We start from the raw sequence: 14793 nt of genomic DNA, 5'->3' as shown, positions 1-14793 counted from the left end.
ATGATCCAATTGTTTAATGATCTTTTTGATTGATTGCAAGAATCAGTGATCTAGATCCTACAAAAGCAGCTCAAAAAAGGCACCTGCATGATGCTACCCTACAATTCTTCTTGATCAGTTTATTATTTTCTTGAATTTTTATATTATTACTATTCAAGCCTAAGTGTGAATTTGGGCATCATGTATGAATATTGTACACCACAACTCAGAAAGTCGTGAGTCAATTGTTTAGTCATGTGAGACTAATCCATCACATGTATATTTTTTTGTGAATCTCTCTCCTTGTTTTATGTATGATTTCAATTGTTTGATTTCAATTGCAAGTTTTTGTCGCACAAATGTGTTGACGAAGGAAAATTTTGTTATGTCATTTTTCCCATTTTTAATTTCATTTGATACGTTAATAATATTCTCTAAAGAGTTTGATATATGATTAAGGAAAATTTTGTTATATGTCATTTTTCCATTTTTAATTTCATTTGATACGTTAATAATGTTCTCTAAAGAGTTTGATATATATTAATAATATTCATTTGATATTTTAATTTCGGCACTTCTCTTCTCTTTGTTCGCCCCCACGGCGCAAATCGCCCGCCCCTCGAGTCTCTCCTCAACTCTTACCCCGACATCCGCGTGGTTCCATCGGTCTATGCCAGCGACGCTGTCCGCGGCCTCGCCTCCCGCCCATCCCTCGTTGCCGCGCTAGCGGCCATGTACTCGAGGCGCGGCGCTGTCCGATGCGCCCATCGGCTGCTCGACCAAATGCCCGACCGAGACCCCGTCTCCTGGAACATGGCTATATCCGCCTGGTTCCGCGCCGGCAACTCCCGCGCGGCTCGGCAGCTCTTCGACCGTATGCCGTGGCCTAACGACGTCACCTGGTCCGCCATGATCGCCGGGTACTCCCAGAGCGGCCGCGCTCGCGATTCCTTGCTTATGTTCAGGAAAATGAGGAGAGAGGCGGCGTGCACTTTGACTAGTTGTAATGTTGTTGCCGGCGTTCTCTCTGCCTGCACGCAGTCCGGTGAACTTAGCTTCGGAGCTCAGGTCCATGGTTTTGCGGTCAAGATCAGCAGGTACACTGAAGCCGATGCCTTCGTCGGTGGAGCTTTGGTCGACATGTATGGCAGGTGCGGCTGCATTGGACTTGCTAGGCTTGCATTTGACTGCATGGCTGAGAGAACCGTGGTGGCTTGGTCTTCGCTTATCGCAAACTATGTGCGTAAAGGTGATGTTTTGGTGGCTATAGACGTCTTGAGGGAAATGATTCAGGGTGGCACGGAGCCGAACAATGTAACGTTAACCACCTTGATCTCTGCATGCTCCCACATACCTTTTCTCTCCTACGGACGGGAATTGCATGCTGCTGTAGTCAGAAGGAGCTCAAGGAAACCAGACGTGTTTGTGTCAACTGCATTGATCGGCATGTATTCCAAGTGGGGATCCCTGTCCTGTGCTCAGAATGTGTTTCATATGGTTGGAAGTCATTTGGGTTTTTGGCCGACGGCAATATGGAACGCGTTGATCACAGGATATGTGGCAAATGGTAGTCTGGATGGTGCCTTGAATACATTCCAGTACATGTGCCGGTCATCTAATGCAGGATCACAGTTGAACTCTGTGACCATGGCTATTGTTCTTCCTATCTGCAGTAGATTGGTGTTGATACTTCATGGGGAAGAACTCCATTGTTATGCCATAAAACATGGTTTGGAAAAAGAGATTGTTGTAGGAAATGGGCTTTTGCACTTTTATAGCAAGTGCGGAAACATTGCTCTCGCAAGGAAACAGTTTGACATGATGACAGAGAAGAACACGATCTCCTGGACTACGCTGATCGATGGCTATGGAATGCAAGGTGATGGACGCAGTGCAATCAAAGTTTTTGAAAATATGGTGAGAGATGCAACTGTGAAGCCAGACAATATCACTTTTGTAGCACTTGTCTCTGCATGTAGTCATTCTGGTCTGGTGGAGGAAGGCCTTAGATACTTTGAAGTGATGACTCGAGAGTATGGCATCATCCCTACAGAAGAAAATTATGGATGCCTGGTAGATCTTCTAGCTCGATCTGGAAACATAGATGAAGCTAAAAAATTTATCAAGAAACTTCCGGTAGAGCCTACTGAAAATATTTGGGGTGCCCTACTTGGTGCTTGCAGAATTCACCAGAATCTTGATGTGGCAGAACTTGCAATGCAGCATCTACGCCATCTTGAGCAACGGGGAAGTGGTTTTCAAGCACTGTTATCTAACCTATATGCTGAGATGGATAGAAGAGATGGTTCTGTCAAGATGCAGCAGGAGATGGTTGAAATTGGCGTGCCAAAGAGGAAAGGTTATAGTTGGTTGGAGAGTAAGAAGGACTCAGCCGCAATATGTTGAATCAATCCAGTATCAATGGCATGGGGAAGGGAGAATGTTTTTGCAGTATGAGATACCAAATGATCCTATTGGCACTGGGACATAAAAACATAATCTTGAAAATGTTTGGTTCGGAACATGTTCCTCTGTGTTACTTCTTGCGCTATAGGTATCTAATTACACTCCTCTTTTTATTTGGTAGGTATCTGATTACACTCCTTTCATATCTTTTGGTGTTCTATTCATTTTACTTTATGAATCATTTCAACTGGATATCAATAAAAAATCAATTAAAACATAAAATGCATGGAACTTTTTCAGTTTGTGGTTCAATATGTCATATCTCAAGTTATTATACTTTATTATATAAAAAGGTAACCATCGCATTTGTCATACTCTTTCAATCTTTTGCCTTAGTACAAAATTGGGAACTCTGGATGGGCAACTAGATCCAGTTCACATGTCTGGATGGCACCAACATTTGCTTGCAATCTTGTATTCAGTTTTTGCTCAATATTTCATGAAACTGCTTGTTGAACTCCAACAGATTATGCTTTGCTGCATTGTTCACCGTCGAGAGTGGTACTATGAGGTCGTAAACTTTGCATACCAAAATCTTTATGTTAATTACATGACTGAACAAAGTATATTGCGGATCACTAATGTACTTTCTATTACTTGATCGATATATCATCTGATATCATCTTTGTGCAGGTCGGTTGAAGAAACACAATGCAACTGGGGAGCTGCAATCGAGGCTATCAGTGAAAGAGGAAAGGAAAGACTGACAGGCAAATGGGGCCGTTTATTTTGAAGAATTGACGAAGGCATTTAATTTAGAAACTGGAGTACGTCACTCTATTTCCTTTTCCCCTAGATCTAACTATCAGTTAGACCTTATGATACAATCTCCATTGTGTCATGACTTCCATAGTGTGCAGCACTCTGGAGAAGCATTAACATACATAAAACAGCATGACACCTTGCGAACAGAAACAACCTTCTTTTACATTTTGTAAATGTCATACATGGATAAATACAAACCAAGTTTATGGGTTCTTCACCTTGAAGAATTTCATTAGAGCTGCTCAGGTTTCAATGTGGCCTACACACTCAAAAAGTGAACAAATGATAATATGAACTAAAACTTCACTTATTAGACATGACAATTAATGCAAACACATGAAACAGAGTTTTCAGTCATATACCATAGTCTAATGTGTGAAGCTAACTATATGCTTCTTATCTTTTGCAGACACCCGATTTCATCTCACCGGATCCAGTGTTGATCCATGCACTTCCTATTATATCCATAGAGATTTACTTTTCTTTTGGGTTTCAAGGGTGCATGTGAAATCCGTATCATATCCTATTCATAATTTGCTGTGTTCTATGACTGATTCGTTTAACATGTGTCCGATCTCTATCATTGGATTCAAATCTTAATTAAATAGTATATATCTCAAGCATGGTGGATAAAAGTATGAAATCAACATCCATCTTAAAATAGGGAACTAGAGAATAAACATTAACCAAGCTTCTTTTCATTTTTTGATAACACGCATGTTTCTCTAATCCAGTGCAGGAACATTCATGCATTTGAGATGATGGAGCCGATGTCGATCCCGACGTGAGCCACGGGCAGAGTTCATGCATTCCAATGGGTGCTGTGCCATCAGTGGTTGAATTAGGAGCAGGGTGTGGCTGAGATGCTGTGGCAGCAGCCTGATGAATTGTGATTGATATCTTAAGGAAACATCGACAGGAATAAGGAAAGGCCATGACTTTGTGGCAACAAGAAATAAGCATTCATGGTGAAGAAGTCAGTGGCAGGCCATAATCCCACAATTCATCCCCTTAGGGTTCTATTTCTGGCTGACTGGAAAAGCAGATAGATGGAAGGACAGAGACTTTGCTAAGGGGCAGAGAGAGAGATTTTCTGTGCACAATCAAGACAGAGACATTGCTAAGAACTTCTATTACAGAATCCTCTGATTGATCAAAAGAGAAGCTACACACAAACACTGTTCTATTGAACAGTTGCTTAGAACTGGGGCAATTCAGACAAGAAGACATGGCTGAATTAGTTGTGCAATCATCAACTGGCCAAGGCTTTCCGATAAATATGCATTGGATTTACACCTCTTTCTTTAGATCTAGCTGTGCTGATCTATAAGCCTATTAAAAGGGATGGACAACAACAATGAGACTTCGGTACTGTGTCTGAGAGGATTTATTGTAGTCGTAGGCAAAAGACCAAAGGTTATACATTACAGTTGCTTTCCTTGTGCCTCTGATCTTCCATTCTATGGAATGAGATCTAACATAAACTTGACGTTGCATTTATGAGCAGGAACAACAAGGGACGCCGACAAGGTGTTCGACCTGTGGCTCAACTCAATGGCTGAGGAAGCAAAACACAAAATACCATCACGCCGTTGCCGGGGATCGAACCCGGGTCACCCGCGTGACAGGCGGGAATACTCACCACTATACTACAACGACTTGGTTGGGTAGTCTTCCACAATATCCCTATTTAACTGTAGTGAAGCGAGTTGAAATCACAAGATAATGAAGCGAGCAGACAACTGATGCAAGCAAGAAACGCCACCGTGTTTGGCTTGAAGGATTTCGCCTGCTAGTTGTGTGGTACAAAGAACACAGCTATCTCATCAAGAAAAGAAAGAGAAGTTCTTTAGATCCCCACTCAGCTGACTTCCCATGCGCGTCAATTTCTTGTGTCCTATCCCAGTCGAACAGTGAAGCAGTACTGAGCAGATAGAGAGCGAGATAGAGAGAGATGAAATCCGACATACACTACAACGTTGACACCAAGAAACAGAGGAGCACAAGCAACGTTTGAGTGTAGAAAAGAGGGAAGATCAAACAGAAAAAAAAAAAAAAAACTTAAGAAAGGAAGAACAGATGGAGGAGATCCCACTCAAACGAACAACCATTGGCCACTGGCTTTTGGGAGGTCGACCTCGGCGCAAGAATTGCTGCAGGTGATGCATGTCACCTCGCTCGCCCACCTAATCATTGAATTGTTCCATAAGAAAGCACCAAATCTTCTTTCTCTAATTTCCTTTAAAGATTGCTTATTACTTTCCCTCATATCAGTACGCCTACGCATGCATGTGTGACGAGGGTATGTACTGTTTCTGCAAATAGTATTCGAGTACTAAGGATTCTATTTTACTGATGAAAGCAGTGCTCTCAAGTATTTGAGCAAGAAACCTTTCTATTACGTGCCATTTAGCAGTCATCACCTATTCATAGCAAGACTATTCTTCGATTTCTATGGCGTGCTAACAATTTCTATCTACCTTGACTGATTCTTATTTGATCAGCGACGTAACTCCTGCTCTTCCTTCTCTCTGACCATACCGACAGGTGTTTCCGGATTAGATTTATTGAGCCCTCGTTACTATGACTGGAGATTTCTTCTGCTTCTCGAACAATTTTCTCTCTATCCTCGTTGAATCGATATTATAATGTCATGTGTCAGGTCCGAGGGCAATGACAAAGAGAAGGACCTAAATGCGACACGAGAAAGCGTCAAGAGTGCTGGGCCCTCCCATGAGTGTCAGTCAAGCTACTTCTGGTTTTGGAGATGCTCCATGACCTTGTATCATCTGAAGCTTAGCACTGAAACATGGTGTGCAGGTTGTCACCTGAGTGGGTGATGCATGATGGGGATCAGACCTGTATAAATTGGTGAGGGAGTGTTGGACAAGGTTAGCAGAATCCTGGATATGGGTCACCACTGCTGCAGCAAGCAGAAGGTGAAGAGAGGCCTGTGGTCTCCTGAGGAAGATGAGAAGCTGGTCAAGTACATCACCTCCCATGGCCATAGCTGCTGGAGCACTGTCCCCAAAGAAGCAGGTCTCTCTCTCTCTCTCTCTCTCTCTCTCTCTCTCTCTCTCTCTTGCTCGGATCTATTTATCTGAAGTTTCTGGTTGGAGTTTTTAGGGTTACAAAGGTGTGGAAAGAGTTGCAGGCTAAGGTGGATCAACTACTTGAGGCCTGACCTAAAAAGGGGCACCTTCTCGGAAGAAGAAGAAAGAATCATCATAGATGTGCACAGGATCCTAGGCAACAGGTACAGTGAACCCTAATCCCTTTGAACAAACTACACGCCTTAGGAGATCAAGCAGGTTAAAGTGTTCCTTCTCTCCCTCTGTTCAGGTGGGCTCAGATAGCAAAGCATCTCCCTGGGAGGACAGACAACGAGGTCAAGAACATCTGGAACTCATGCATAAAGAAGAAACTGATATCGCAAGGCTTGGATCCGACGACCCATAACCTATTCCCCTCTTCTCGTCCTACCAACGGCAGCATCAACTCAGACGAGCTTCATCAGCTCCACTATACTCGATCGCCCACCACGCCCTTCACCATCAGCCCCCCCATTAGAAGCCATGACAGAATGAAGAGCCCCATGGAACTGAATCCGCCCCTGGAAACACCACCACATGCTTCTGCCGTTCCCTTGCATGAGACAGCACCTGTGCCCAACTTCCAGTACCAAGACGACCATGTCTTGATGAGCTTCAAGGACCACGGCTCGCATGCTTCGCTCGACTTTATGAACGGCTCTTCTTCCTCCTCTTCCTTAGACCACACGAACATGTCCTCCTCTTCGTTCCATGAACCTGGTTTCATCGATGATTGCATGTGGGATGACAGCACCGTGGAGCCACTGGAAGCGCTGCAGCAAGCTGAAGATCTAGTGCAGGCGCAACCCACGATGTGCAGAATGGGCGTCGATGAGGCGAGCGAGAAGGGGATGGTGATGGAGACCTCCTACGGCAGTGCCACGCTCGATCTTGAGATGATGGAGAGCGCATTGTTGCCTTGTGGAGAGTTTTGCAGCGGGAGCTCAATGGAGCACCTGCAATGGGATTGTTAGGTTTGATTCCTTCCTTTATGGTTCCCTTTTCCCTTGTGTTTTAGCTGCAAAGCAGCTTAGCTCAGGTACTGTGCACCGGAAGTACTGAGCAACTGTGAGAGAGATGATCTGAGAAGGTGCAGTGAAAACTTCTCTTGTTTTACCTGACATTGGTGTATATTAATTTGAGTCTGTCTCCTTCTAGTAGTAAATGTGCCAATGCCTCATATTTATGCTAATGATATATCTTAATGATAATAATCAAGAAGTTACTCAAAGAAACAAAATAAAGTCAAGAAAGGACAAGAAAGTTAGGGAAATGAACTCAAGAGATTGAGTTATGCCAAGGAAGTATGTTTGAGACATCCAACTGGTTAGTACATTAATGCATAGTTGATGCATCTTATTTTGGAGTTTATATGAAAGTATTTTGTTTCGCTGTTTAATGTAATAAATAGAAGTTTAATTTTATAAATAATAATATTCATATTCATATTCATATTAATATTACTATCCTCGATAACATATTCGCGAGGGCTGTGCTACATTTAGATAGATTGACCACCGTCGAAATCTGTGGGTCCCGCGGCAGGGAACACGTGGAAGTGCTGATTTGCGAGAATGATGGCTCCGCCGATACGCAGCATCGGCGTACCGTCTTCGCTCCACCGCGTCAGAGACACGTTGGCGTGACCTCAGCTTTCCTTCTCCGATCTTCTCTCTCTCTCTATCACGAATTCGTTTCTTCTCTCGCCTTCTCACAGATATCCATGGCGAAGAAGGCTGCTTCGGTGCAGGCTGCGGTGGAGGAGGTTCAGAAGAAGCGCACAAGGAGAGGATTCCCATAAAGAAGATCGAGGACCGCTACAGCCGCGACGTCACCTACAGCAAGCGTCGAAAGGGCCTCTACGGCAAGTCTGTACCACTCCCGGATCAGAGATCACCGTAATCTCCCCGTCCCCCGTTGGCCGCCCCTTCGCCTTGGGCCACCCCTCCGTCGACGTCGTTCTGTGCCACTTTCTCCCTGGCCAGCTGCAGCGGAAGCCCGATCTGGAGGAGCTGCAGCGCAGGGCGGAGAAGTTGGAGAAGCTTCAGAGGCTTCCGGTTGCGAAAATTGACAACGACGCTTCGGAGTCTGGCGGTGGATCGGTGCCGGAGGGGCCGCAAAGCGAGGAGATGGTGGAGCTTCCGAGGCCCTCCAATGCCGAAGAAGTAGAAGACATAAGCGAAGCCTGGATGACAATGTTGAAGGATCTCGGCCGCGTCACTGGTTCTCGTGACGACTTCCCTTCTCTGGATAGCATCCCTCCGCTGGATGACCTCTCTTGCGGTGGAGACTTTGAACACTTGGAAATCTTCTGCTGGGAATAGATGAGTCTTGGCAAGCGTCTCTGTAGCTTCCATTTACTCTTCCGCTTGTCCTACGGCTGCAGATTAGCTGCGTCTCTGTTATTGTGGATTCCATTAGGTGCTGAGTTCATATCCTCTGTTTTGCTGAAAGAGAATCACAGCATCCGGACTGCAATTTGTTCTTCTCAAACTGCATCTATAAGCTGTTCCTCACATGTCATGTTCATCTTCACCACATCTCCCTACCTTACACAGACAATTCCATGCTGATTACTTGAACCAATGACTCCGAGCAGAGCAACGTAAGCAACTAATCAACATTTTATTCCATCTTTTACATACAAAACGGAACTAAATATCTAATAATCGATGCATTTACATGGGCGGCAGATTGCAAGCTACAAGTTGATCCAGCAGCCATCAGTCGAGGGGCTGCGAGCACTCGGGAGGGAAGCCCCCGGGGAAGCGCTTGGCGTCGCGGCAGTAGTCGTAGACCATGTAGTTGTCCCTCACCCACTTCAGCTTCCGGGCCCCGCCGGAGTCCAGGCCCTGGTCCCACCAGCCAGCCTTGGAAGCCGAGCATGACGGCCGGACGCTGGCAGCCACGCAGGCGTCGGCGACGAAGCCCCGGTAGGACGCCACGAACGGCGCCTGGCTCCAGTCCGTCTTCACCAGCCCGCCCCTGGTGGCCCAGTCGTCGGCGTCCCATAGGCTGGCGTACACGCGCATGGCCTGGCTCTTCGGGTACGCCACCCCCGCGCCTTCGCTGTTCCTGAACACCCTAACGGGCGTCCCGTCCACGTAGAACCTGTGACAACATGCGGAGAGAAGCGTCAGGCACGCAGCAGCAAGCAACGTCGACGTACGCGTGCATGTACGTATCGAGCTTTGGTCATGGCGCGCGGCACTCAACACTATCCGCCGAGGATTCCACAGGACGGAGTAGGTGTGGAAAGCCAGCGTGGGATCGAACCAGAGGTAGAACTGCTGCTCCCTGTCGCCTTTCCCCTGCGCGAACACGTTGGTGTGGAGGACGTACGGCTCGCCGCTGGTGTTCCCCAGGAACTCGAAGTCGATCTCGTCGTGCGCCGGGCCTTGCGACGACAACTGCAGAGAAGACAAGCAACCCAACGCAATCAGTTCCACCAAACAAGCAGCAAAGCCTACCCTGCTCGTGTGCTGCATTACGTAGTAGGTGGTGACGGTGCCGGCGGAGTTCCCAGGCACCAGCTTCATCTTCATGTCGAACCTCCCGAACAAGTAGGCTTGCTTGGACTGGAAGCCGGAGCCGGAGGCGCGGTCGAGGGTGAGCTGGAGGAGCTCGCCGTTGTCCAGCATCTTCCCCCTGCCGTCACCCCAGGTTATGTCGACGTCCGACAGGAAGTTGGCCGAGGCAGAGGCGACCACCATGGCGGCCATGAACGAGGCACGAATCAGGGACAGCTTCGCCATGTCTTGGAGAGCTAATTGGTTTGGAGCAAAGCAAAGGGAAGAACGCTGGTATATATATATGTGTGTGGAGCGTATGGGAAAGGGTGAGGCATGCAGCTGGATTCCAAGAAGATACGCACGGGCTGAGAGAAAGTAATTGCGTGGTTGACCTGCTTCTATCTTTTGGTGGCCGAGCTTCCATTATTGGTGATGTAGTTTGGATGATTGAGCTTGGAACACTTTGCACGCATATACGTGATAAGCACGAATGGTTCATAGGTTTAGGTAGGAGTCTGCAAAAACAACAGCGATAGGACTGTTCACATTTTGGAATCGGAGTGCGCATCGCAGATGCTGAATGATGAAGGAACTGTTTCTTCTTCTTCTTCTTCTTTACTGTGGGGGATAATGTGATGTGCAGAGCAAGAGACCAAAGTCTAAACCAACGATTAAGATGCATGCGATGGAGGCCTTATCCGAGGTGGCAGGTACGACGTCAGGTGTCAAGATTGGACGCATGCGTGCATGAGAAGCGCAGTGCTTACAGCTACTGCTGGGCTGTCAGTCTTTTGTCCGTAATCCAAATCACTGTCACGTAACGACGCAGATATGTATGTTTAATATATATATATATATATATATATATACATGTAATTATGTCTGTATAAAATTTGATGTAACGGGAAGTCGTGGTGGTGCATAAAGGAGACAAAACGTTTCGGCCGCTACGAAGTCGTGTAATAGCAGCCGTTAAAAGCTCGACCCACCAAATAAATTTCTTGCTGGAATCGAGATCTCATTCGAGGGTTCCGATCTCCTCGCAGGAAGAGCGCAAGGAAAGAGAGGGGAGCGCAATTCCAGATCAAAAATGGTTCGTTGCTTCTCGAATCCCTCCCAGCTCGTCAATTTTGCGTTCATTTTCGGTTTCTCGTTATCCGATTTCTTCTTCTTTTGCTTTTTCCGGATGTCCCGTTCTCTAGCGACGATTTCTACCGGTCCCTTCTTCTCATCGTCGAATGGTTTGATTTCTAGGTCTTTTCCTTTCCCAGATCTCTCTTGGTTCCAATGGGTTTTCTTGAACAGTCTCGGAAACTGTGGATTTGAGATCCTTTTCCCAAACATTGCGTGTTATCTGAGCCTTGGCCCGCAATACACCTTTGTTCTGGTCGTTTGCAAGAATTGTATTTAGACGAAGCAGCATTTAAATTTGTTTTATGTCGAATAAAAGTATTTGTAATCATTGTGTTGTCCGTGATCATAAATTCGTAATTGGTTATAAGAATTAGGGCTTGAATGAATCTGAACTTCGTTTCCCAGTTTGATTCCGTATAGTTGTTGGAATTCTGGTGAAGGCACCGGCATTACAATGCTTGCTCACTGGTACCATAAATTGGAAATTTGGAAGTTCTTCTAGGACAAGACTTATTGAGGACATTCTTGCATACCCTTTTTCAACATGTTACATCGTAGATAATAGAAGTATCTTGGTTGGTTTCTTGATTCAATTTGAACATGATTAATATAATTAAGGTAAGTACTTTATGAATCTCATGCCTGATGTAATAGAGAACTTTAGATCAGTATGATATTGCACATAATATAATAGATTCACTAGAGGCTTTCATTATAAAATGGTTTGCATGGATCATCTAGCATGGGGCCATAATTTTATTTTGGTGGGTAATATGCCCACCTAGATAACAAAAAGTAACTGATTTCTCTGCATTTTGGATTCTTGGGTTTATGTAATATTTTATTTTTTTTTCTAGTCAAGCATATTAGACTTAATCTGTTCCTTTGTTTATCTGATTCTTCCATGTGATATACGTCTTTTATCACATAGTACTTTCTCACAGACTTTTGTATCAGACAAGCACTTACAATTTATTTTATCTTTTCAGATCCATTTTGTAATTCTTATTAGTCGACAAGGGAAAGTTAGATTGACAAAATGGTATTCTCCATATCAGCAGAAGGAAAGATCCACGGTAATGTTATCTATGGAAAACTTACTGTTTTCTTTCTTATGAAATATTGTTATTTATTGACCAGCACATCTTTGCTTTTACCTCTTTCGATATCTTGTTTCTTGTCTGGTTATGTGTTCAATATAGAAATGGATGACTTGAAGTGTCATATTTCTTGGGATTTAAATTTATTAGCTATATAAGATCATCTTGCACAAGGAAGATGTGAGATCACATGTCGAGCCTTGTTATTCTTTTAAATATTTTCCGAAGTTGGTGAGCACTTAATTTTTGCTAGTTTGAACAGAGTATGCAAAAGTAATTCTATGATAAATCAGAGTCTGTTCTCATGTTCTAGAGCCAGTGCGAAACCAATTTGGTAAAACTAACTCAGATAGCTCAACCTTCATATTTCTTACAGAATCAGCATATAACCATCCTTTTATCTTAAAATACATTGATGTTCATAGCTTATAGTGTTTAGTCATTAGTGTTGCTTTTTGCTGCTTATCACCTGCAATGTGGCCAATGATATTACCATGCAGTGATTTTTCACACTCTGAAAATCATAAATCTTGATGTTTGTGGATATTTTGGGACATACATCGTATTTGTTGCCAAATTTAATATAAAAAGCTAAAAAGATGCCGGTGCTGGTTTATGCTATTTTTTGTATCATTGTGCATACTTAATACAGTTTTTTATTTCCTAAAAGGTCATCCGGGAGCTTAGTGGCCTCATTCTTTCACGAGGCCCAAAACTTTGCAATTTTGTTGAGTGGAAGGGTTACAAAGTTGTGTACAGAAGGTAGTCAGCTGGAATTATTTCTGACATGTCACCTTCAATGATGTTAGTTTTCTGTGACAATAGATAGATTTCTTATTCCTACGAGTCTTCCATATCTTTTTATGCAGATATGCCAGCCTATACTTTTGCATGTGCATTGATCCTGATGACAATGAATTGGAAATTCTTGAGATTATTCATCATTTTGTTGAGATATTAGACCGTTACTTTGGCAGTGTGAGTCACTATCATTTTGTTCTTTGCTATTCTGTTATAATATTAGCACTTTTACATAGCTGTGGCTCATCCATTTCTCCCTTCAGGTTTGTGAGCTTGATTTGATCTTCAATTTCCACAAGGTAATGTTGTGTCTTTACATACTCTGAACTCTATACTCACGTTTACTGAAAGATTTTCGCTGTCTTTAATCTGACCAAAGAAATTTGCAGGCATACTATATTCTGGATGAGATCTTGATAGCTGGTGAACTTCAGGAATCGAGCAAAAAAGCTGTTGCACGGCTTATAGCTGCACAGGTAACTGTATTTTAAATTCGGTTATTTTTGTCTTACCTATTTGTATTGGCTTCTGAGCAAATAACCTTACCCGCCATACATCTGCATTTTATTGAATCAGATATAAATCAACCAACATTTCACATGGTTGTGCAAGTATCAAAAGAAAAGCAAATAAAACAAACATAAAGCATATGGAGCATTGATCAATATGAAATTATCAATGCTTTATCTTGCAACTGCTATCTTCAATTGTCCTTGTTGCTTTGACTCTCTTGTGCACACTAAGAGGATAACCTTACAGTTAATGTTTTTAATTGTGCTGAACAAACAAAATACTTGGACCACATCATGAGCTACATGTGAGATCTCCAATTGCTGGCATGATGTTTTTCGCAGTTGAGATTACAGCAGAGATGTCATCTGTGCATCTGTTTTGGAGTTCTTAGGTCTTTTTTGTTTGTTTGTTTTGTGAATACTCCTGATAGCGTCTGATGAAATGATATGTAATGAATTTTGCTTCGTATGACATCAATTTCACGGAACAAGCTTTTCACTTGTGTTGTTCTATTGCATTTTGATATACTACTACCAGTAAGTTCTTGAATGTGAACATTGAATCCTTGTACAACATTTTTGGTACTTGGGTCAAGGTCACACTACCTGGCAGCATGGACACCAGAAGATCTATAGTCCTGAAATTTCTTTTGTCACTATCTCGAACAAGACAAACCACTATCTAATGTACACATTGATTAGTTTTCCGTGAAATAGCTGAGAAGGTGGTGCTCGAAAGCCCTGATGAAGCCATTTGCAGAAAACTAGCACCAATTTAGCCAAAGTCACTAATACATAGATATTTTTTTCACTCCAACTGGCATCACTGAAATGATATTGTTCCTGAGCAATTCAAGTTATGTTTGCAGGACTCGCTGGTGGAAACTGCCAAGGAAGAAGCTGGTTCAATAAGCAATATGATTTCGCAAGCCATATGATTGCAGCTGCCATGTCAGAAATGTTGGGGGTGTGTCTACTGTTTTGATGCGTTTGTTTTAAGAACTTGGAAGATATCAACATCCCTCAATTTATTTGAATATTCTATGTTGCTATATTGATAATTATTGCTGTCTTAGCTCAGTTGTAATGACACAATTTTTTGCAATTATATGTTATTCCCTTTCCAGTCTTTTTATAATATCCGGTAAGATGGGAATTATCTGAGATTAATGAACATTTCATTTACAGAGGCGCATTTAGATAGAAAAACACATTTAAATATTGGGTGTTAATAGTCTGGGCTACAAACTTCACTACCATAAAAGGCATTTAAACATACTGTTCTATTTTATTTCGTTTATGTTTACTTATTTGTTTATTTTGTGATTTTTTTATGTTAAATATATAGATTTGATTGACTATACGCGAAAAGAATAATTCTATGATTTATGAAGCAACATAAATGTTGAACTCAATGCTTTCCCTTTTTCGT

The 14793-nt window shown here is 43.2% G+C and overlaps 4 protein-coding genes and 1 non-coding gene across 5 annotated transcripts; 3 read left to right on the top strand and 2 right to left on the bottom strand.

Moving 5' to 3' along the window:
- Nucleotides 1-546: 546 nt before the first annotated feature.
- On the top strand, nt 547-4656 carry LOC135594509 (pentatricopeptide repeat-containing protein At2g13600-like; the record flags this gene model as incomplete). Its single annotated transcript, XM_065084881.1, has 3 exons — nt 547-2533; nt 3079-3212; nt 3945-4656. A coding segment is annotated over one exon (1839 nt), but the record flags the coding sequence as incomplete, so codon positions are not given.
- Nucleotides 4657-4797: 141 nt separating this feature from the next.
- TRNAD-GUC (transfer RNA aspartic acid (anticodon GUC)) lies at nt 4798-4869 on the bottom strand. Its single transcript has one exon. It is a non-coding gene; the product is annotated as a tRNA-Asp (tRNA).
- Nucleotides 4870-5942: 1073 nt separating this feature from the next.
- Nucleotides 5943-8825, top strand: LOC135592896 (myb-related protein 330-like). Its single transcript, XM_065082619.1, has 3 exons — nt 5943-6249; nt 6337-6466; nt 6553-8825. The coding sequence occupies exons 1-3, from the start codon at nt 6120-6122 to the stop codon at nt 7274-7276; spliced, it is 984 nt and encodes a 327-aa protein (XP_064938691.1). The 5' UTR covers nt 5943-6119; the 3' UTR covers nt 7277-8825.
- An 83-nt stretch (nt 8826-8908) lies between these two features.
- Nucleotides 8909-10095, bottom strand: XTH4 (probable xyloglucan endotransglucosylase/hydrolase protein 23). The gene is made up of 3 exons (XM_009418894.3): nt 9794-10095; nt 9519-9712; nt 8909-9413 (listed from the first exon to the last, which is right to left on the bottom strand). The coding sequence occupies exons 1-3, from the start codon at nt 10055-10057 to the stop codon at nt 9026-9028; spliced, it is 846 nt and encodes a 281-aa protein (XP_009417169.2). The 5' UTR covers nt 10058-10095; the 3' UTR covers nt 8909-9025.
- A 668-nt stretch (nt 10096-10763) lies between these two features.
- On the top strand, nt 10764-14499 carry LOC103997614 (AP-1 complex subunit sigma-2). The gene is made up of 7 exons (XM_009418893.3): nt 10764-10907; nt 11938-12024; nt 12719-12810; nt 12918-13026; nt 13113-13148; nt 13239-13325; nt 14231-14499. The coding sequence occupies exons 1-7, from the start codon at nt 10905-10907 to the stop codon at nt 14297-14299; spliced, it is 483 nt and encodes a 160-aa protein (XP_009417168.1). The 5' UTR covers nt 10764-10904; the 3' UTR covers nt 14300-14499.
- The last annotated feature ends 294 nt before the right edge of the window (nt 14500-14793 follow it).

Source organism: Musa acuminata, chromosome BXJ1-9 (assembly GCF_036884655.1).
Source record: "Musa acuminata AAA Group cultivar baxijiao chromosome BXJ1-9, Cavendish_Baxijiao_AAA, whole genome shotgun sequence".
Lineage (NCBI taxonomy): Eukaryota > Viridiplantae > Streptophyta > Magnoliopsida > Zingiberales > Musaceae > Musa > Musa acuminata.
Note: the sequence above shows the minus strand (reverse complement) of the source record. Positions and strands in the feature narration are given on the sequence as shown.

Bases quoted from the DNA above. Each gene is read 5' to 3' on its own strand.
- LOC135592896 (XM_065082619.1), top strand. From the start codon at position 6,120: ATGGGTCACCACTGCTGCAGCAAGCAGAAGGTGAAGAGAGGCCTGTGG. The intron at 6,250-6,336 runs GTCTCTCTCTCT...TGGAGTTTTTAG, and splicing joins CACTGTCCCCAAAGAAGCAG to GGTTACAAAGGTGTGGAAAG. The intron at 6,467-6,552 runs GTACAGTGAACC...CCCTCTGTTCAG, and splicing joins CACAGGATCCTAGGCAACAG to GTGGGCTCAGATAGCAAAGC.
- XTH4 (XM_009418894.3), bottom strand. From the start codon at position 10,057: ATGGCGAAGCTGTCCCTGATTCGTGCCTCGTTCATGGCCGCCATGGTG. The intron at 9,713-9,793 runs GTAATGCAGCAC...TCTTCTCTGCAG, and splicing joins GCACCGTCACCACCTACTAC to TTGTCGTCGCAAGGCCCGGC. The intron at 9,414-9,518 runs GTTGAGTGCCGC...ATGTTGTCACAG, and splicing joins TGGAATCCTCGGCGGATAGT to GTTCTACGTGGACGGGACGC.
- LOC103997614 (XM_009418893.3), top strand. The intron at 13,027-13,112 runs GTGAGTCACTAT...TTCTCCCTTCAG, and splicing joins TAGACCGTTACTTTGGCAGT to GTTTGTGAGCTTGATTTGAT. The intron at 13,326-14,230 runs GTAACTGTATTT...TTATGTTTGCAG, and splicing joins CACGGCTTATAGCTGCACAG to GACTCGCTGGTGGAAACTGC.